The sequence below is a fragment of the Chenopodium quinoa genome, unplaced genomic scaffold, assembly GCF_001683475.1.
Source record: "Chenopodium quinoa cultivar QQ74 unplaced genomic scaffold, ASM168347v1, whole genome shotgun sequence".
In the NCBI taxonomy this organism is placed as follows: domain Eukaryota; kingdom Viridiplantae; phylum Streptophyta; class Magnoliopsida; order Caryophyllales; family Amaranthaceae; genus Chenopodium; species Chenopodium quinoa.
This window is the reverse complement of record NW_018744466.1, coordinates 1,084,532-1,106,847: the sequence shown is the minus strand read 5'-3', so window position 1 is coordinate 1,106,847 and position 22,316 is coordinate 1,084,532. Positions and strand designations below refer to the sequence as shown.

The 22,316-nt window shown below is 38.8% G+C and overlaps 1 protein-coding gene across 1 annotated transcript; it reads left to right on the top strand.

Annotated features, from left to right (window-relative positions):
- The first annotated feature begins 264 nt into the window (after positions 1-264).
- On the top strand, positions 265-3,753 carry LOC110697506 (pyruvate dehydrogenase E1 component subunit alpha-3, chloroplastic-like). The gene is made up of 3 exons (XM_021874868.1): positions 265-884; positions 1,241-2,018; positions 3,269-3,753. The coding sequence occupies exons 1-3, from the start codon at positions 633-635 to the stop codon at positions 3,544-3,546; spliced, it is 1,308 nt and encodes a 435-aa protein (XP_021730560.1). The 5' UTR covers positions 265-632; the 3' UTR covers positions 3,547-3,753.
- Positions 3,754-22,316: the final 18,563 nt, after the last annotated feature.

Here is a 22,316-nt window from a genome sequence, read left to right as displayed (position 1 = left end):
TCTTTTTTATTTTTTTTTTGAAAAAATTTTTTCTTTTAAATTAATTAGATATAACATCTTTTCTTTTAATATTAGGTATTTTATATAAATATACTACCTCTATTTCATATTATTTGCAACGAGTTGACATAAAGTATACGAAAAGTGTCTAATAATTACAAATGATATGAAACGCAGGCATTGTAACGAATGAAAAAATAATTACAATTTATTTAATAGTAAAAATTATTAAAAACGAATAATTGACGAATTTTATCACATACATACAAAAATATTTGTTTTTAAAAACTTCAAACAAATTATGTGTCCCTGGCTGCATCTAGTAATGAATAAAAAAAAAAAACCCAAAAATTAAAAAAGAAGAATATACCTCATAGGTGAAGTTAATTAACAAAAAGAAAAGAAAAGGGAAAAACTTACGAATACACAACCTGCTTGTTCCTATTTTTTGCGGGTGAACGACATTTCCCACGACACAACTCCCCTTTCATTGTTTACTCCGCCATTTCCCTTTTTAATTCTCCACTCTTTTCTTCGTCTTCCCCATTTTCCCTCTTGTATTTGTTTGTTCTTCCAACCCAATTTTTCCTGCATTTTTCAATTTTCTGTTAACATTCATCCAATCAATCATCATGTCTTCTGCTTTGGCTGTTCCCAAAATCTTTTACTCCATCAATCATAATTATAGTTATAATAGATCCAATGACAAACCCCTCTTTGATCCTGTTAAATCTTTACAACCCTCTTTTCTTGGATCTGTTAACAAACTTAGCGTTTCTTCGAAAATACCCTTTTCATCCTCTTCTGTTTCCACTACTGTTGTTGCTGTGTCTGAGGTTTATAAGGAAAAGAAGTCCAAAACTGCTGCTTCTCCTTCAAATCTGGTAATTTTTTTATCACTAAATTCTCTTAATTTACGGCTTGTTTGTTATCTTTTTTGTTTTCAGTTTTCGGGTTTTTCTCAAAAACAAAATAATGTGATTTGTATGAGTATTACTAGTTTTTAGTTACAAGTGCAAGGCTGTTAGGTAATTTGAATGTTTGTCTTGATTAATGTCATGATTTGATGATATGTACGGCATTTATGTCATGTGATTGTATATGTATTTTATAATTTGTTAATTGTGATCAGAATTGTTGATTTGAAACACTCAGTAGAAGCAAATTAAAGCTGATCTATAATCATGTAACTGTTAGAATTTATTAAGGAAGAATTTTGATTGTTGATTATTGTTTCTAGTTGATTACTAAAGAGGAAGGTTTGGTGCTTTATGAGGACATGACTTTGGGTAGAGAGTTTGAGGATATGTGTGCCCAGATGTATTACAGGGGAAAAATGTTTGGATTTGTCCATTTATATAATGGGCAAGAGGCTATTTCAACTGGGTTTATCAAGTTATTAACCCAGAAAGATTCTGTTGTTAGTACTTACCGTGATCACGTTCATGCCCTTAGCAAGGGTGTCCCTGCTCGTGCTGTGATGAGTGAGCTTTTTGGTAAAGCCACTGGTTGCTGCCGCGGGCAAGGAGGGTCTATGCACATGTTCTCCAAGGAGCATAATGTTCTCGGTGGTTTTGCCTTCATTGGGGAAGGAATTCCTGTTGCCACGGGAGCTGCATTTACGAGCAAGTATAAGAGAGAGGTGCTGAAGGAGAACTGTGATGATGTGACAGTGGCGTTCTTTGGAGATGGGACTTGTAACAATGGGCAGTTCTTTGAGTGTTTGAACATGGCTGCATTGTGGAAACTCCCCATTATTTTTGTAGTGGAGAATAATTTGTGGGCAATTGGAATGTCCCATGTAAGGGCAACTTCTGATCCCGAGATTTGGAAGAAGGGTCCTGCTTTTGGGATGCCAGGGGTCCATGTAGATGGAATGGATGTTTTGAAGGTGAGGGAGGTGGCAAAAGATGCTGTTAACCGGGCTAGGAGTGGAGGAGGTCCTACCCTGGTGGAATGTGAAACTTACAGGTTTAGAGGACACTCTTTGGCAGACCCTGATGAGCTTCGTGACCCTGGTAAGTTTTAATTAATTTTACTTCATTCTTTTTTTTAATTTGCAGGATTACATTAATTGTTTTGTATAATATTTGTCTTAATATGTTTTCCAGTATTCAAGAATGTCTATTTTTGAATTGTAATAATGTGAAAATTATGATTGCTTTCAAAGATTATCAATGCCTAGTCTTGTTAGTACCATTTTTGGTTACTAGCATATATAGGGTTTGCACTTTTGTAACTCCCTTTCAAGAACTCAGTATTAACAAAAGTGACGATTCCCTTTTTTTTTGTAGCACTAGCTTATCTGTTTCAATTTGTTGGAATTGCCAATAAATTTTCTTCATAACATATCTATCTAGAAGTAATTAATTTGTGCAACTGTCACAAGTTTCTAAGTAATCCCCTTTGGTACCAGAAGTGTCTCCCATCTTGTTGTTTGATCTTTGTTTTGCTGTAAAAAGCAATGAGTTTTAAGCTGTGGAGTAATTTTGTTTTGTTTGTCATAGTAATTTTCTATCCTGTGTTGACCTTGTTACCTTTTTATTCTCTCACAGACCTATCAAAACAAACATATTGCGGATTAGACATCTTTTTATGGAATCAATCATAGTCTATTTTTTCTACACCATCAAAAATCCTTTATTGGTTTGATAGAAGTGTAAGAGATATTTCCTGCTGTCAAATGAACTTTAACACCAGCTACTACCAAAATCCGTGGCCAATAAAGAACTTTTATCATGGATTTTATTTGAAATTTGAGCATATGAATTATGCATACCTTTGTAACCTTTTTCTACTTAAAAACTCAGAAGTTGACTGGCATTGAGATGCCGCACTCTGTGGAAGGCCCCTTGAAGTAGTCCGTCAGTGTCAGTTATTGATGAAACCTTTGTTAAGCTTTATAACTCCTTTGGCACATGTAGTTTTATTTTAATTATGTTATATTTTATTTTAGTTTATTATATTTTGATTAGAAAAGAAAACCAGGTGGACATCATGAGACATCTTTTTGGATGAATTACAGGCGAGTTGCATGCATGGCTCACTTTTACCATTGCATATACCTTCTCTTATTCTGCGTATCTAATAGGTCTACTACATACAGGAGGACATCATTCTATCTGATACCATACATTTCTTTTCAGTTTTCTTAGGTGTATAAATAATTAACTTGAGTTATTCGAAGTCATAGTGATGAAGATGGCATCTTGACTTTTGTTTTTTCATATAATTTTGCAATTGACAAATAATTCACTTTTGTTGGCAGATGAAAAGGCTCGCTACAGTGTTAGAGATCCAATAGACTCTTTGAAAAAGTACTTGATTGAGAACAAGTTGGCCAGTGAAGCTGAACTGAAGGCAATCAAGAAGAAGATAGATGAACTAGTTGAGGAAGCTGTTGACTTTGCTGATCAAAGCCCTGCTCCCCTTCGAAGCCAACTTCTTGAGAACGTGTTTGCAGATCCAAAGGGATTTGGAATTGGACCTGATGGTAAATACAGATGTGAAGATCCAAAGTTCACAGAAGGCACTGCCCAACTTTAACTTATTTTCAGGATTTTAATGTATTTTTTCCTCCTTATAACCCACCTCCTCTTCATAACACCTTATTGTTTTATTAGGTTTCTCATTCTGTATCCCTGTTGAATAGTGTTATCTGGTTTGTTTTGAGCTGCAGCCGTGCAGCCGTGATTCTAGTCTTTTATGTGCCGATATATTTATCTATCAAGTTATTCAGATGTGTTTATGTGCTGATATATATCATATAACTAATATATAAAGCTAAACTTTTAGCCAGGCGACAAGGCAGCGACAGTTGGCGTATAAAAAAGTTTAGAATTTTATTTTAATCAAATTTGGATAGAATTTTAGGATAAAATTGTTAATTTAGAGTTTTATTTTTTTATAAAGTATCAATATTTTTATCATAGAATTTTATTTTTTAATAAAGTACACATTGAATTATATCATATTGAAAGTACACACTGAATTATATCTTTATTGAAAAAATAATTAGATTATAACTCTCATAAATTATCATATAAATTTATTTTTTGTATCATAATATTTTTCTGGAGCGAAGGAATTATTTCAAAATGTACCACATCCATTGTTTATAATTATTATAATCAATTAAAATAATATACTTCACAGTCTAATAAAATTTTATTATTGTGTGTAGACCTGTAAATCAGGTCGGGTTACCAGTCATTTTAGGCAGGGTCATTATTTTAGGTTACGGGTCAAGAAATATTTTTCACCAATATTATCATTATTAGTCATTACATGTCTACAAGTTTAAATCGTAAAAAAAACACACCAATTGCTAACTAATTTTGTATCAATAATACGTTTTAAATTTGACATATAGATTAAAAATATATCTTAAAATTCAATAAACAATCCGGGCTTCGCACGGGCACAAAACTAGCGCTAAACTTTTAGCTAGGTCACGAGGCAGCGACACTTGGCATTCAAACTTTTCGCCAAGAGTCAATGCCAAGTGTCGCGCCACGTTGGAAAGATTTAAATACAATCCGGGCATCGCACGGGGCACAAAACTAGTACATATATATATAATCTGGTTCTGGGAGGTTTTTTTAAAATCGCATTATTTGCATTGTTCTACACCTGGTGTTATTATTCATGCACTCATGTGTAAATTACAATGATCATTAGAGCTAGAGTTGTCAATTCGGGTAAACAGGTCGCGATGGGTCGTGTAAGATTGGGTCGGTCAACTCGGGTCGGGTCAATTTGAGTTAATGTCGTAACCTATGTGGGTCGGGTTCGGGTTGAGTCATGCTTGAGTTGAGTCATGTCGGGTCATACATCTTATCAAGTTTGGGTCGGGTTTAATTCGGGTTTTTACAGGTTTAAACGGGTTAGGGTAATTCTCGGGTTCGGTTCAAATCAATAATTTGTGGGTTAGAATCAGGTTGGGTCATTCTTGAGTTTGAGTTGGGTTCGGTTTAAGTCGATCATTTGCGGGTTATAATCAGGTCGGGTCATTTCCAAGGTGGGTTTCTCGGGTTCAAGTCGGGTTCAGTTCAAGTCAATAATTTGCGGGTTATAATCAGGTTGAGTCATTTTCAAGTCGGATCATTCTTGGGTTCAAGTCGGGTTATGTTCAAGTCAATAATTTGCGGGTTACAATTAGGTCGGGTCATTTCTAAGTCGGGTCATATTCGGGTTCAACTAACTATAAACAGATAATTATCATTTTTATCAAGCTAATTATTTCGTTTAACTATAATATATATGGAAACATACTAGGGAACCATAGCTTATAATTTAGGAAGATAATTATCTCCTTTGACCATACAAAAAATATATGGAGTACTATATTTAACTCTTAAATTTGGGGATGATGCTCCTTTCTTTTGCTGGCTTGGACCGACTTGGTCTCCCTAGACAAAATGCATTGATCAACAATAATAAGGTGGTCTAAATTGAATTTAAGGTGATTTGAAATCGGGTCAAGAACAATTTGGGTTAAGTTTAGGTCAGTTCAATAACAAGTCGTGTTGATATCGCATAGGGTTAGTAACAGACCAGGTTGAATTATTAGGTCGGGTTGGTAATAGGTCGGGCAAAATTCAGGTCAGGTCAATAACAATTCGGGTTGATTTCGGGTCGGGTTTGTAACAGGTCGGGTTGAATTTCGAGTTAGGTTAGTAAAAGGTCGGGTAAGGAACAGGTCAGGTTGAATTCAAGTCGGGTTAGTAACAAGTCGGGTTGAATTCGGGTTTTGATAGGTTAAAACAGGTTTAGGTCAATTTCAGTTCAAGTCAGGTTCGGTTCAGGTCAATAATTAATGGGTTACATTCGGGTCGGGTCATCTCCAAGTCGGTTCATGTTCGGGTTTGGATCTTTCATACTCGGGTCAACTAGGATTTAGGATTGGTTTCAGGTTGGGTCAGGTCGGGTTTAGGTCACTATTTTTTCGGGTTCAGATGGGTTAGTTAATAATTGGGTTTGGGTCGGTATTTCGGGTCGGGTTAGCTTTTAACAGCTCTAATTAGAACCATCAGGTAAATTCCCTAATTGAGTTTAACAAGCTGGTTTGTGAAAGCTTAAGAAACCATTCTAAACTAAGTCTTTAATAAACCTGTTCTCAATATAAGCTTTTATGTTACTAGCAGTGTTCAAAGCATCAATCATCGGATTTTCAGATATAAAGTTGGCTTGGTTAATTTATATTCCGAGAGACCAATTGACAATATTGATTTAAAAATTAGCGTCGATGACATATTTGTTTAGGGTGTTTTTGTCCCTTGGGAGAGTTATGTCACCAAGACTGGTCTGGCGCGATCTGTACCTACAAAATACGGAGACTCCGGTTGGTAGGAGCTCCGCCTCCGACGATCAAGTTAGTATCAGTCGAAGAATGAATATGAAAAGGTGAGGAAAAGGTAAAAGTGAGATATTCTCGGATTTCCAAATTAAGTGTTTTCTCTGATGTGAGAGAATGTAGGTTTGTTGTAATAAATGAATTGTGTCCCCCCAAATGGGGAGATCTCCCTATTTATAGGATCATTGGAAAATGTGCCCTTCATTAGGTCAGGATGACCTAATGGGCCACGTCGTTTTGTGTCGCTCTTGGGAATTAGGGCTTCAAGGCCGTAATTTCATTTGTTATCTGAGGCTAACACGTGTCAACTGTTGAGTGGCCCATATTAGACCTGCCTAGGACTGACGTGTGTCTCTCTCTGATTGGGCCATGTGTCTAGGGAGTTTTTTTTCGAAATATTTTCCCCTCATATGGGTGAAGTGGCAGGCCACGGGGTGCTTGTGACACGCGCCCCCTTATGAATGGTGAACAATAAAAAGACTGTCCGCCTTCTGTTAGAGTGACGGGGATTTCCCTGTTTTCACCCTTCTATAAATAGGGTTATACCCCCCTCTTTCCCCCCATCTTTGACCATTCTTCAAGTCTAGAGAGAGAAAGAGAGCATTTTTTTAGAGAGAGAAACTCTAATTCCGCCTGTAGCTGATTTCTCCAGCTTCTATCTGCCTTTTCAGTGGACACAACTGTAGGAGTTTATAATTACTATAATGCGGAAAATCATGAATCATATTCATAAAACACCTAATCTCAAGATCGCATGCATAACACACAAGACACATAATCATACCTTTGAAGCGTGAATTCTACAAAGCTATTTGACAGGCAAATCAGGGAGAGAATAGAGCCCCAAGAGTTGCTCCTCTACTTAGTTCAGGAGATTCGAATGAGTCGTCCACCAATACTAGATTGGTCGAGTGAAAGGGAAAAACCACGATCACCACCTTTAACTGACAAACGACCACCACACAAATCACCACCACCACGAACCACCACAAGCGCCGAGGAGGAGGGGAGAGCCGTGAGAGAGAGAGAGAGAGAGAGAGAGAGAGAGAGAGAGAGAGAGAGAGAGAGAGAGAGAGAGAGAAGAGAAAGAGAGGAGTTTGAGAGGGTTAGGTTTCGTGTTTGCTAATTAGGGTTTGATCAAACTGATCACTGAATTCAATTCATGAAAACCCTAGGAACTTAGTCTATTTATAATTTCATTAGAAATAGACTAAGTCATGAAACCCAAAACTCCCCTTATTCCTCCATATGTCCGGCCACCTAGAGTGATGAGGCTTGTGATGGGCTTCATCCTCTAATGCTCAATATAGGCCCTTTGTGTGACCTTATAGGATCCGTCCAATTGGGCTTTGGCCTATTTTATTAGCCCAAAGATCGTTAATACCTCTAGCTATGATATAATGACAACCCAAAAGTACGAACTTAATTATCTCCATAATTTGATCCATTTATATATCTAGTAATTGCACACAACGAAGACATAATTCCTTCAATCTCCCATTTATTTGAGACAAGTGTGCAATATTCAAATTCCTTAAGTCAATATGCATCGACTTGATAATATGATTGCATCACATGTCGAGATCTTATATTAATCTACAAATCGTTTCTTGAAATCTTTAGAATTACAAAACCAAATGATCACTGAGCAATACATTTGAACGCAGCCACATATTTTCTGAATTCTCCCTCTTCAAGCGGCCATGACACATTTCCTAATTTAATAGGTAGACTCAATCCTATCTTGTTACAATAAGTCTCCCACTTAACTTTTGAAATAACCAGGAAACATTTTTTATAGCCTCAAAGTCTTTTGAATGCACCATAGTCAAACCTCCATTGAATCAAGCAAACGGTGCGATAGAAGCGGCCAATAAAAACTTAAAGACTATCATCAAGAAAATTATTGAAAATTATAAAGATTGGCCTGACAAACTCCACTTTGCTTTTGGGGTTATCACACGTCAATTCGCTCATCAACAGGAGATACACCATTCTCCTTAGTCTATGGAATGGATGTCGTACAATCTGTAGAGCTAGAAATACCTTCCTTACGCATTGCATTGGAAAGTAAACTCGATGAAGTCAAATGAACTAGAGCAAGATATGAAGAGCTAATTCTACTTGATGACTAATGACTAGAAGCTCTACATCATACTCAATGCTACCAAATTCATATGGCTAGACACTTTAATATATAAGAAGGTCAAGACAAGAAATACCAAGGTAGGAGACTTGGTGTTAAAAGCACTAAGGAAGAATGTCCTAGACCCAAGAGGCAAATTCAGGCCTAATTGGTCCGGACCATACATTGTCAAAACCATCATATCATGAGGTACTGCAAAGTTAACTGACATGGATGGTAATGATTTTTCAAACATGACAAATATTGACTAACTTAAGAAGTACTACCCATAATTACTTGAGTAGGATCCTCAAGAGAGCTACGTTTGACATGATTCCTTAGGAAAGGATACGTAGGAAACCCTTTACAGGGTGCGACAACTTTAATTCTCACAAAAATCGATTCGTCAGCAACAGAATAGTCGGTGCACAAAGTTTAAGTTCAGCGCGATGCAACTGCGACAATTTTTCTAGATGGCGAAAAAGTTCGAATTGAAGTGCCAAGTGTTCCGCAATAATTTGGGAAAATTTCGGTGTTTTCCGGAAATTTTCGACTTTTGTACTCGAATAATTTTCAGAATAATTCAAGTTGTTTTCATTACTTTAAAAAAGAATTTTAAATGTAAAAGTTGATTTAATTAAAAAAAAAATCTGAAATTGCATTAATAAAATAAAGTAAAAATTACATTATTGATGGAATTTTAAATAAAGCTTTAAAAATAAAATTGACTTAAAATAAATTTGTCTAGTAAATTGAAAGTAAAGCAATGCTCTAATATATCTTCTCCTTCCTAGCTGTCTTCCAATTCTTGTCTGCTTCTTCTTCATCATCCATCACCTTTGCTAGTAAGCATCCTTTTGAAGACCTACGTTCAATCTTGGTATTAATAGTTTCTCCAATAGCCATTACACCGTGTTTCTTTTCAACCCTCACTTTCTTTTCTGTAGAGTCAGCTTTTCTTTTCTTTTTCCCTTTAGAACTCTTCTTCTTATGCATAACAGGAGTCTTGAATTCAACTTTTTTACCTAGATGCTCCTTAGGAGGTATTTTCTTGTCCCCTAAGCGATCTTTCACATTAGTCTTATTCAGTTTCCGAGATTTGTTCTAGTCCTTTTGAGATCTACCAAAAAACCATTGCTTCACCTCCCTAGACAAAGAAGGAGGAACCTTTTAGGTAGCAACCTCCCATAAAGGTCTAGCACACCAATAATAATCAAATCTCTCTACATATTGTGAAACATGAAATTCATAGGGATGACGAAGATCACTAGATGGACAGTTTGAGGAAGACCATATTGTCTCCTCACCTTGGAAGGATAATAAAAGGTCAATTTTGACAAGCTAGGAAAACGACAAAAAGGTTGGCTATTAACACCAACCATCTTCTCAAATTTCCACCAAGAAATGACCCACTTGATGGTAAAGTTGCAAGATTCAAAGATGCTACTCCAATCTCGGCGGCCCATATTTATAGAAAAGCGTTTCTTCCGTCTTACAAAGCAATTTTGAGTATAGTTGTCAAGATTGTCAGGAGGGCTAATTAACTCAAGCCTCTCCATTAGCCACATCTATAAAAATTCAAATGCAAATAATTACTATTACTATACAAAGTTAAATATTTTTGAATTCTGTAATTAAAAGTATTGATTTTCTACCTGTAATAATATTGGAGAACCTTGAAGAGGTGCTTTTGGATCCTTATTTAGTTCATCTAAACCAGGCATGGTTTCTCCAACGATAAAAGGCATTGGATTTCTACCGGATTCAATTTGCTCCATGACAGGTGCTAAAATAGCTTGGCCCTCATTAATATTACCACTAGTAAGCATATATTGATTTAACATGCAAAAAATGAAGGCTCTTCTCCTATAAACATGAAAAGATTCGGAGCGTGGTCTATCAAAATAAAAACGTGCAAACTATTTCAAATTAACAATGTTTCCATGCACAATATTTTTCAAATCCTTATCCTTAAGGTTAAGGAAACGCTCAAAATCTTTATAATAATACTCGCTTACTTTTGGAATTACTGCAAGATTTAGGGTAGGAAAGCCTAATATGGCACCAAATTCTTCTGGTAAAGGACATATTTCATCATAACTAAGTCTGAATCAATGAGTATTTAAATCCCAATACTCTAAGGCGGTATGAATTAAGTCTATGTCAAGATTTACCCCCTTTATACCATAGGTACCCCTCATGTGGACAAAGTCAAGTTCTTTTCTATCTTTAGCAGTCAGAGACCGGCACCACTCACGAATGAAATCACTAAAACTCTTAGACATGATTAAGAAATAAAAACTAAAGACTATTTTTAATTTGTTCGACTATGCAGAAATCGTCAGATTTGGGGGCTATTTATGCACAAAATTGGCGCAATCCTACAAAGTAAAAAAAAGTACAAGTACAAGTAAATCTATGGTGGCGGACCCCGCATATGTGGAGGAACATCAAACATGTCAAAAAACTGTACAGTCCGAAGAGTCAAACCCTCGCCCGCAGCCTGGTCAGAAGGAGTCGGAATCGAGAGAATAGGGTTAGCCCATCCAGAATCACCCTGTTGCACTCCCAAATTCTCAGGCTACTGAGGCTGCTGTGGCTGCTGCGACGACAAGCCAACCTCGTACGTCCCACCACCCACTAAAGGAGCTGACATCATGCCTCCCTAGCTAATCGGCCGACCTGATGCACTCTCAGATGAGGAGCCGGAACCCTCTAATATGACAGTTTGGTCTAACTCTGCTCAATCGCCCTAACTCCTAGCCGAGGTCCGACGACACCTCGAGTCAGATCTCGATCCCTCTCTCCTAGCCTCAGGTATTGTACGAGTGCGCGTCGAAGGAATAGGATGAAACAGGAAAAGTAAATCAAGTCAAGTACAAAAAAGCAAATATAAACATAAAAGGATTCAAGAGAAATACCTCCATGTCGTCGTCCTCGCGACGACACATAGCTTGGTGGATCAACCTCACGAGCTTGTAGCGAATTGCTTCCTTGCCCCTCACTATCCTAAACATCACCTCGCGAGAAAACTATTAAGTCACAAAGTCAGAAATAATCAAAGCATATACACAAATAAGATTACATATAAAGTGACTCACCGAAGTTTTGTGTCGAGGTATCAATCCTCTATGAAGCGCCATGGCTCATGAGCTAGAGGGATCATCTACTCAATAGGACCAAAAGTGCCCTGGTAGACGATAGACACCGACGAAGGCACAAAATCCCTAGTCGAAGCCCGTCGAATCAAACCGGAATAATTAGGATTGGCTTAGGGGCTATCAAATGAACAAATGAAAAATGTAAAAGATACCTCTCTCGGCTCTGGCAAGCAAGGTGGTGGAGCTAAGCCCAGTTAAAATCCTCTCCTCATAGATACGCTTCAAATGGATTCAATCTGAACTCGCTGATGTCCTAGTCGCCCGAGCTCTCAACCTCGTTTGATCGAACATGTGACTAGGAGGACGAGAAGGAACAATCGGGGACTCCGAGGAGTGCTGAATCGCAAATCTCTCGCCCAGTTGGACTACATCGTCGTATGTCCCGTGAAAATACCGACGCTGGGCAGTGTACTGCACGGCCAATGCAGCAAAGAGAAGTTATCCCACGGCCGAAATCGAACCTCGAGCTCCTATAAAACAAACAACCATAAGCTCAAGTATTGCTAAGGGTAATACAAACATAGAGTGTTAAGAAGCATACCGAGAGAAGAAGCTCTTGAACACGAGTAGTAGGAGTCTGGTCGTTCACACGTTCTCCCCAACTAGAAGCAATAGGGAGCCCACGAGGCGAAGGCCTCGCTGGTGAAAAAGAAGGGAAATACTCATAGAGCCAGACCTATAAGACAGGATAAAGTGTCAGCAAAAGCTAAACACAAAACCTAAAACAAACTTTGGTTAAAAGAAATATACCTCTACGATCCCCAAGAAACTGGAAAGCGTGACTTCCCCATCGAAACTGCGGTGACGACAAGCAAGTCGCAATCTAAGCAGGAAGTCAACATAGGCCAAGCTGGCCCAATCATATGATCCGACCATACGAAGGTCACGAAGAGCAGGTAGGTAGTAGAGTAGCACACGGCTACCCTTGTCAGGGAAGAAGGTCCCCGATAAAATGATCAGATCAAATCAAAGATGCGTACCCGCTGTTCTAGGGTAGTCGCACCGTCCTAAGAGACCTCCATCAGCATGGTTCGGCGAATGCACCGAGCACTGATATGTGTCGGCCGAGCCTCGGCACGAGCCCGAATAGCTATGGGTCGATCAACTCCTCTACCTCCGGAGAGTAAACGGTGATGTCGCTGCCGAAAGGCACCGCAATCGCTCGAAATTCTAAACCGGTGATGAGGGAAAAGTCGAGACGAGTGATAGTCATCTCGCCCCACGGAAAGTGAAAAGTGTTGGTGGTGTCCCAAAAGAACTCTACCAGAGCTCGAATCAAACTGCGGCCTAACGAGAAAGAGTACACGACCCGCGTAGCCAAGAGAAGAGGAGTCAGACCGCAAGACTCCCAAAGCTCGCGCAGCTCAATGTTGTCACAAAAGTACAGGTCGTATATCTAACTGATAGATACGTTGCTTGAGTCGTGGAAACGAATATGATCTCTTGTCATCCAGAGCCGCTCCCGATCCGAGATGTGAAACTAAGGAGCAAAGTAGAGAGTGCACTCGTCCCACTCAGGGAACTCCCCTAAACTGGTAGAAGCTCTCTCGCCTACGTTAATAAGCTTGTCCTCCCGATGAGCGTCATGGGAGCGAGAACCAGAGCCGCGATGTCGATCCATGCTAAATTATGCAAAACAATAATAAATCAAAGGTTCTATAGTATCTAAGGTTCGCCTAGCCGCATTATACTATGTTCAAACGAAGAAAAAAAACAGAGTACGTAGTACTAAAACAGAGCACGATTTTGATTCAAGCAAAAATAGCATTTTCAAGCAATAAAACAATTTCTTACAATACTATGGAAAAAATTGTGATAAATTGAGCATGAATAGCTGGAAAGAACATCAAGAATGAGCCACATTGTTCCCACAAACTCAAAGGGGTCAACAATGGAAAAACGTTCGTTTCTTCACAAAATTGAGTCAAACAAGTCTCAAAACACTCCTAAGGAAATATAAAAGCATAAACAAATAGATTCATGGCATAAGATTCAGTAAACAAAGCAAATTGGGCATAATTGGGTTTTGAATTTTCGAAAACCCGCGAGCAAACATGCATAAAATTGAGCAAAACCGAGGTGTGTTTGGAGAAAACTTAAACAGATCGGGAAAATAGAGATCAAAAGCTTTGATTTGAAAAAGAAACTTGAGCGAATTCGGTTGAGAAACAAGCAAGAACGAGTAAAGTGAAGTTTTTGCGAAAAAACCAAGTGAAATGAACATCAGCGGCGAAATGAAGGAGAAGGGGGTGTAGGCGTCATTTGAAGTGCGCATACGCTAGCATGTTCTGAATATGCTTGACAATAATAGGAAGTGGGAATTGACATAATAATATTAAGGACAAGTAAAGTGGGGAGCCGCTAACAAGTTTTTAAGGAACTTGTAAACCGTACACGGATCATTAAAAGGAAACCGCGAATAAAGGGACAACGATATGCAACATCGATTGACCCGTGAAGAGTACACCCCATTCATAATTGATATGTCTATTTTATATGGTATTTTACCCCCGTCCCATGGTCACAATTAGTAGTGTTTTGGCTCGTTAGAGCCACTTTTATTACTAATTGGTGTTTTCTATTGTTTTCGTAGTTTTGGTTGAGTTTTGTAGGGAAGTACACTTTTGGAGAATTTTCCCGGAATTTTATGGAGCAACTACGAACATTGGAGGAGCACGACCGCTTTTTTGTAGCCCAAGGCCAGTTAGAGTTATCAAGCCGGTGTTTTAAGGGCTCGACATGTGAAATACAAGCATTGGGCTGAATGGTTAAAGCCCCTAAGTGGAAATCCGAAGATGGGTTAAGAAATAGCCCAATCTAAGTCCAAGGTTCCAATTAAGGCCGGGCCCGATCGGGCGCGGCTGCCCAGAAGCGTGATACGAGGAAAAAGGCGCGCCCGATCGGGCGCGTGTTTCTGGGGAGGCTTCTTCGACGATTACTTAGTTTCTAATTAGGAATAATTAGAGGTTTTGTATAAGTACGATTGAGTAGTTTTAATTTGTTTTACTTATTCTCTTAGACTCTCTCTCTCTACTTAGTTTTAGATTATTTTCTCTCTCTACAACTTTGTTCTCTACTTTGTTCTTAATTCAACTCCTTGACAGGGTAAAGTTGTATCCCCTAATCAAAATTAATTAACTAAGTCCTCTAACTAAAGTAGATAGGGAAGTAGGGTCGAACTCCACAGGGAAACAAGTCTTCCTACTCCTAATTAATTATTATAATCTAAATTATCAAAGTAACCAATTTTGTTGTAAATAAATTCTATACTACGAAGAATAAGGTCGAAAGAAATAAAGTAGGGGAAAATCAAATATTAAAAGACCTAGGGCATAGGTTCACTAATAAACAATATTCCAGGGCAAATCATAATAAGCAATCATCAAGCATTGATTAATCAGATTATAAAGGGCTTTCGCTACGTATTATAATCACAGAGTTAATTTACCGGTATTAAATCTCATCTGTCGAATCTCGACTTAACCATTTATAAATTAATCTGCCTATTGAAACTAAGCCTAAACATCAATTCTCATCTGTCGAATCTTGAATTAATATTGCTAAACTCATACAATTAAATATGGCCAAACCTAATTGCATAACATTAAATCAATCAATAGGAAATTAACCAAGCATTGATAATTAACAATCACAAAATTACCCCTTCATATCATTTATTAGATCCCCATAAACCCTAGAAATAAAACTACTCAAGCATCATCATAACTAAACTAATCAAATAAATAATGCAAAACATAAATAAAGAAATAAATAAAATAGCTGAAATTAAAAGAGAAGAAATTGTTACCAAAAGAAATCTGGATTAATGGAAGTAATTAAGAAAAAAGTTGAGAGAGAATTTAAGAGAGAGAAATATTCTAAGTAGAGAGAGTAAATCTAAAGAAGAAGGTAATCCAAAATTACGTACATAATTCGTACTTAAACATTCCTCAAAACAAAAATTAAAACTAATCTAATCAGCTCTGAGAAAAACACGCGCCCGATCGGGCGAAGGGCCGCCCGATCGGGCCCGCCTTTTTTTCCTTGCCCGCTGTTGGTGTACTACGCCCGATCGAGCTTACGCTCACCCGATCGGGCGCGCCTCTTCCTTGAGGGTCTTTATGCGCGCAGCCGCCCGATCGGGCGTATGCCTGCCCGATCGGGCCCGGTCTTCTTCTTCGAGGCTTGGGATTCAATTGGGCTCAATTCCTCGGCCCAATCTAAGTTTCCTTATCGGGTCTTGATTAATCTATCCAATAGCCCCGGTATCTCATACCGAGCCCTTAATCATCGGCTCTCACCGATCCTGGGCTTCAAGAGTGACCGTGTTTTTCTAGCTTCCGTAGTTGATCCATAAAAACCCGGGAAAATGCTCCAAAAGTGCAATTTCTTGTAATATACAACTAAAACTACGAAAACACTAGAAAACACAAATTAGTAATAAAAGTGGCTCTAAGGAGCCAAAAACACTACTAATTACGACCGCGGGACGGGGGTAAAACACTTTATAAATTGGATATATCAAACTCCCCCAAGCCAAACTTTTGCCTGTCCCTAAGCAAAGAGCTCTTCAACGAACATATAAAACATGCCTCATCCCAATAAAAAAAATTAAGCACAAACGATTCAAGATATATCTAATGAACATGCTTCAATGTCAATCAATCTCATACATCTAATTATCATTCATCCCCAACAATTGTCAAGTAAAGCAAACCACATGAGCATATAGAATTCAAGACTAGTGCTCACGCGCTCAACTCTCATTTATGTGGTGAGTAAAAAATGTACTCGATCTCTCTCCAACCAACCCCTTTATTTGTAAACAATGCCCACCCATCTCACACTCTCGTGTGTTTAAAACAGTGAACGCTCAACCAACTAGTTGACTGATATGTCTATTTTATATAGTGCTTTACCCACTTTCCGTGGTCATAATTAGTAGTGTTTTTAGCTCTTTAGGGTCACTTTTATTACTAATATGTGTTTTCTAGTGTTTTCGTAGTTTTGGTTGAGTTTTGCAGGGAATTGCACCTTTGGAGCATTTTCCCGGGATTTTTATGAAGCAACTACGAGCATTGGAGGAACACGACCACTTTTGGAGCCCAAGGCCGGCTAGAGCCATCGAGCCGGTGATTAAGGGCTCGGTATTTGGAATACCGAGGTTTGGACCGAGTATTCAAGACCCGAAGAGGAGATCCGGATTTGGCCGAGGAGTCGAGCCCAATCGAAAGTCCAAAGCCTCGAGGAGCCACAAGGGCCCGATCTGGCAAGCTTAGCTCGATCGGGCAAGATGCACAGCGTGCTGGTGCGTGGCCCAAGGCGCGCCCGATCGTGTGAGGCTTAGCACGATCGGGCGGTGCTGTGTGAAGACCTATGCGAGAAAAAGGCGCGCCCGATCGGGCGCATGTTTCTGGGGAAGCACTTTTGTCGAGCAATTAGTTTCTAATTAGGAGTAGATTTGGTTTGGTTTTAAATATGTTTTTGTACGGAATTGTGAATCTTCTTCTTCCTCTTTTCTCAAATCCTTCACTCGTAGACTTTCTCTCTCTACTTAGTTTTCTCTCTCTTAAACTCTTTCAAAACCTTTGTTCCTAATTCTTTCATTAATTCCAGATTTATTTCGGTAACGATTTCTCTTACTTTAATCTTATTTATTTTTATTCCTTTCATCATGATTTATTTTATTACTTTGATTAGTTTAGTTTTTAATATGTGTGATTAGTTTAATTTCTAGGGTTTATGGGGATCTAATAAATAATATGAAGTGGTAAATTATTGTTGTTGATTATCAATGCTAGATTAATTTCCTATTGATTGATTTAATGCTCTGTGACTAGATTAGGCCTATCTTTTATGCATGAGTTTGACAATATTGATTCAAGAATCGAGAGATGAGAATTAATGTTTAAGTATAGTTTCAATAGGCAAGTTAATTTATAAATGGTTAAGTCAAGATTCGAGAGATGAGATTTAATACCGATAAATTAATTGTGTGATTGTAATAAGTAGCGAGAGCCCTTTACAATCTGGTTAATTGATGCATTGATGATTGACTATTATTGATTGTTGGTATTGCATGATAATTTCTTATTGGATTGTTTTAATGTTTTACAATTGCGGCTTGTAAAAGTATAGCAATATTAAATTGATGAATCGAGCAAATGTTAATTTGATATTAAAGGCTATTTTCAATAAGGACTTAGATCTAGTAAATTGCGAGAGCCTGTTAGAGCTATGTTGATTAATAAATTGCGAGAGCCTGTTAATCATGTTATTTATGCAATGTCAATGATTGATTACTATGTTTTACCCTGGAGTATTATTTATTGGTGAACCTATGCCCTAGATCCCTTTATATATCGTTTTCTCCCTACTCTTATTCTTTGTAGTTTAGTTCCTACTTAATTATAAATATTGGTTACGTAAATAATTTAGATTATAATAATTAATTAGAAGTAAAAAGACTTGTTTCCCTGTGGAGATCGACCCTACTTCCCTATCTGCCTTAGCTAGTGATTTAGGTAATTATTTTTTATTAGGGGATACGACTTTACCCTGTCAAAATTTGGCGCCGTTGCCGGGGAAACGGTTTTATTTTTATTTCTGATTGTTTTTGTAGTCTAGATTATTTCTCTTTTGTCTCAGAGATCGTTAGTTCTCTGAGACAAATCTCATATTTGCTTCTAGTTTTTGTTTTTGCCCAGGTGTTCCAGATCAGGTTACATCCTTTTCGATCCTGAGATCGAACGTTCCTTCCATAGACAGAAAAACTTCTACAAGAAAATCCTGGCGGATTCTGGTTATACTAACAATAATCACCGCGATCCTCCAACTGATTCTAGCGATTTAGAGGCATCATCAGACACAGAATCAGAGATGGCGGCTCCAAAGAAGCTTAGTGATTATTCACAACCAAAGCTTACGGATTTTCCACATCTCACCCCTACTCCGGCTCTTGATGGCGTTCAATTTGAAATTAAATCTTAATTTATAACGATGATAGAGAGGAAGCAATTCAGTGGAGCTAAGGGTGAAGACCCGAATCTTCACATTGCCGACTATTGTCAATATTGCAACACCATCAGGCAAGCCGGGGTCACTAAAGACCAAATCAGGGAGATTCTCTTTCCCTTCTCTTTAACTGGAAAAGCTAAATTGTGGTATAATGGCTTAAATAGAACTACACTTGGTATAACTGACTGGGAAACTCTTGTTTTGAATTTTTATAACAAGTATTATCCTGCAGAGAGAACAACAGTACTACGAAGTGCGATTCAGAACTTTGCCCAAGAAGCCGATGAGTCTTTATATGAGGCTTGGGAGAGGTTCAAGGACTTACAAAGAGAGTGCCCCCACCATAATTTAGCACAATGGCAGTTAATCCAAGCCTTTTATAACGGCATTGGAAATTCTTCTAGAATAATTTTAGACTCCGCAGCTAGTGGGAGATTTATGAATCTTAATGTTGATGATGCAGGTCAGGTTATTGAAGATATGGCGATACACAATTCCCAATATGGGAATCCTAGAGGATTTTCCAACAAGGGGAAACATAGTGTCGACTCTGTATCCTTTTTGCAAGCTCAACTGACCTCTATTTGCCAAAAATTAGATAATCTGAGCACTGCTAATGTAGCTAATGTTTCTGCAATTAATAATAATTCTAATGAGGCTTTCTGTGAAAATTGTGGTATTGTAGGTCATTGGGAGCAGGATTGCAGGAGTTCCGTGGAGTAAGTTAATGCCTTCCAAGCTTATAGGCAGAACAACCCATACTCCAACACTTACAATCCTGGGTATCAGAATCATCCATACCTTTCCTACCGGAGCACTAATGTTCAAAATCCACCACCACAAGAACCACTGGTGCCACAACAACAGCAGCAAAAGTATTATCACCCAAATGCTAGCCAGAAGAATCAACCACAACAACCCCCCTCATCTTCCGACCCTTCCTTGGGGGAAATTAGAGCAATGTTGGTCAATATGCAAAAGCACATGGAGAGCAGGGATGCGACAATTGATCAAATTCTAGCGCATAATAAAGTTGTAGATAATCAAATTGCGCAACTCCCCGCTACTCTACAAGCACACCAACAGGGAGCCCTGCTGGCACAGCCGACTAGGCCTACGGATCAAGCATTTGCAAAACTCTAAGGAGTGGTTCAAACTATGAAGGGCCCTCTATGCCCAGACCAGATGAACCTATTTTATTAAATAATGCTAATCTTGATTCCATTAAACCAAACAATGTAGTTGATAGTCCTGCAGGGCTAGAGGATAATACTAACACGTCTAATTCTACATTGCAGGGTAAAACTCTAGAGAAGGTGGCTACTCCAGATAAGAATAAAAATGCTCAAAAGCCAATTATCAAACTTCCTTTACCCAATCGTCAATTGAAGACAAACTTGGATAAGCAGTTTGGTAAGTTCCTGGAGGTGGTTAAAGATTTGAAGGTAACAGTTCCCTTTACTGAATTGATCACACAAATCCCCTCATGTGCAAAATTTATGAAAGAAATTTTAACGAGAAAAAGGTCTATTAGTGAGGTAGAGACAGTAGCTTTCACTGCAGAGTGTAGCGTCGTACTTCAAAATAAGTCTCCACCTAAATTGAAAGATCCGGGTAGTTTTTCTATCCCTTGTCATATTGGTAATCTCTTGATTGATAATGCATTATGTGATTTGGGTGCTAGCGTTAGCATCATGCCATTATCTGTGTGTTCTAAGTTGAATATGGGTAAATTAAAAGCTCCCAATATAACTCTGCAAATGGCCGACCGTTCTTTCAAATACCCCCTAGGTGTTTTAGAGGATGTCCCCGTTAGAGTAGGTAAATTTTATATACCTGTAGATTTTGTTGTTCTTGATATGGCTGAGGATATGCAAACCCCAATTATTTTGGGTAGACCATTCCTTAACACTACAGGAGCAGTCATAGATGTAAGAAGTGGTAAGTTAACACTATCAGTAGGGGACGATAAAGTGGTTTTTAATCTGAATAATGCCCCCAAAAGTTCCATGACTGAGGAGAAATGCTTCAGCGTTAATGTGGTTATGAATTATTCTAACAAGCCCCAAACTCTTAAAAAAGATCCCTTGGAGGCGGTATCTTGTGTTGCATCCTTTTCAGATGAGATAGACAAATGGCAGAAGGAAGTCGATGCAATAGAAATAGCACTCTACAATGTTGGTCATGGTTTTGAGGTTGAACAAGTGGAACCGATCGAGCAAGTTGTGTGAATCGAGCCTACGGTAAGAGTTCCGCCAGATCGAGTTGCAAGTGTTGAACGCAATGACAATTTGAAGCAACATACGATCGAAGAAAGGCTTTTAGTGCGTAGCATAGAAGATCCCCCATTCCAAGTCAAGGAGGATCCACCAGATAAGGCGACTTGGCGCCCCACAGGTTATGTCAGGAAGCCGCATCGCAGCCTAAACATCACTAGACCGGGTGAGAAACCACCCGATCAAGCGTTAGGTAAAGGGTCCTAGGAATTGTACTTGGTAAGAAGGTCGTGCGGGACCTATATAAACCAGCGCTTTGCGGGAGGCAACCCGTATTTCATGCTTTCTAGATTAGTTTTCCTTTTCTCTTATTTTATTTTTATTTTAGAGAGGTGAGGAGAGTGATATTTTACCATTTTTCAGTGTTGTTATACAGGTATGAATTTGACAGGTAAAAAGACTTAGAAAAAAATTGAAGAAGAAAAGAAATCAGAGAAACTCCATGGCCCGATCGGGCGAGGCTCGCCTGATCGGGCGCGCAAGTGTGGCAAAAATCGGACAAAAATTCTCCCGATCGGGCGAATTTACCCGATCGGGCGCGAGAGTAGAGCTGGAAACGAGTTCACTTTTCGTCCGATCGGGCGAGGTCGCCCGATCGGGCGCAAATCGAGTGAGAAGGAAAGAAGATCGGGCGAGGTCGCCCGATCGGGCGCAAATCGAGTGAGAAGGAAAGAAATATCGGGCGAAGCTCGCTCGATCGGGCGAGCAAAGGGCGACAATTTTGTTCGCGTTCGCGCCCGATCAGGCGCACACCTTATATTCTGGAATTTACCCCTATCGCCCGATCGGGCGAGGCTCGCCCGATCGGGCGCGCCTACAGCTCGTCCCCCCCTTTATTTTCTTTTCTCTTCTTTCTTTCCTCATTTTCTCCTTATTTCATCTTCTTCATTCACTTTCTCTCTCTAAAACCTCCATTTTTAAACCTTCAACTCACACTTCAATCCAAGATCTCTTCCAATTCTTCCATCCAAACTTAAAAATTCTTACATTTTTCAACTCCTCTCATCTTCCTTTACAATCTACACTAAATTTTCAACACTTTCTCTCAATTTCTTCTCAAACCCTAAGAGAGAGAAAGCTTCAATTCCTACTATTTTCACGTTAAAATGGCTTTTAAGAGGTCTAGGAATGTTAGGGGTGAAGGATCGAGGCAAAAAGCACCAAGCATTGACCCGGAGCTGCAAATTCCGGGGTGGGAGAGGGTGGTCATCACCACCCAAGAGCAAAGGCAAAGGATGCTCAACCTCATCACACGACAGGTAATTCCTACCCGTTTTATTCATCATCCTACGCTTTCTAGACTAGGAATTGATAAACATGTTGAGAAATTGTTCAAAGGGATTGACATGAGTGGTTTGTTCCAATTACATTATGATACATAT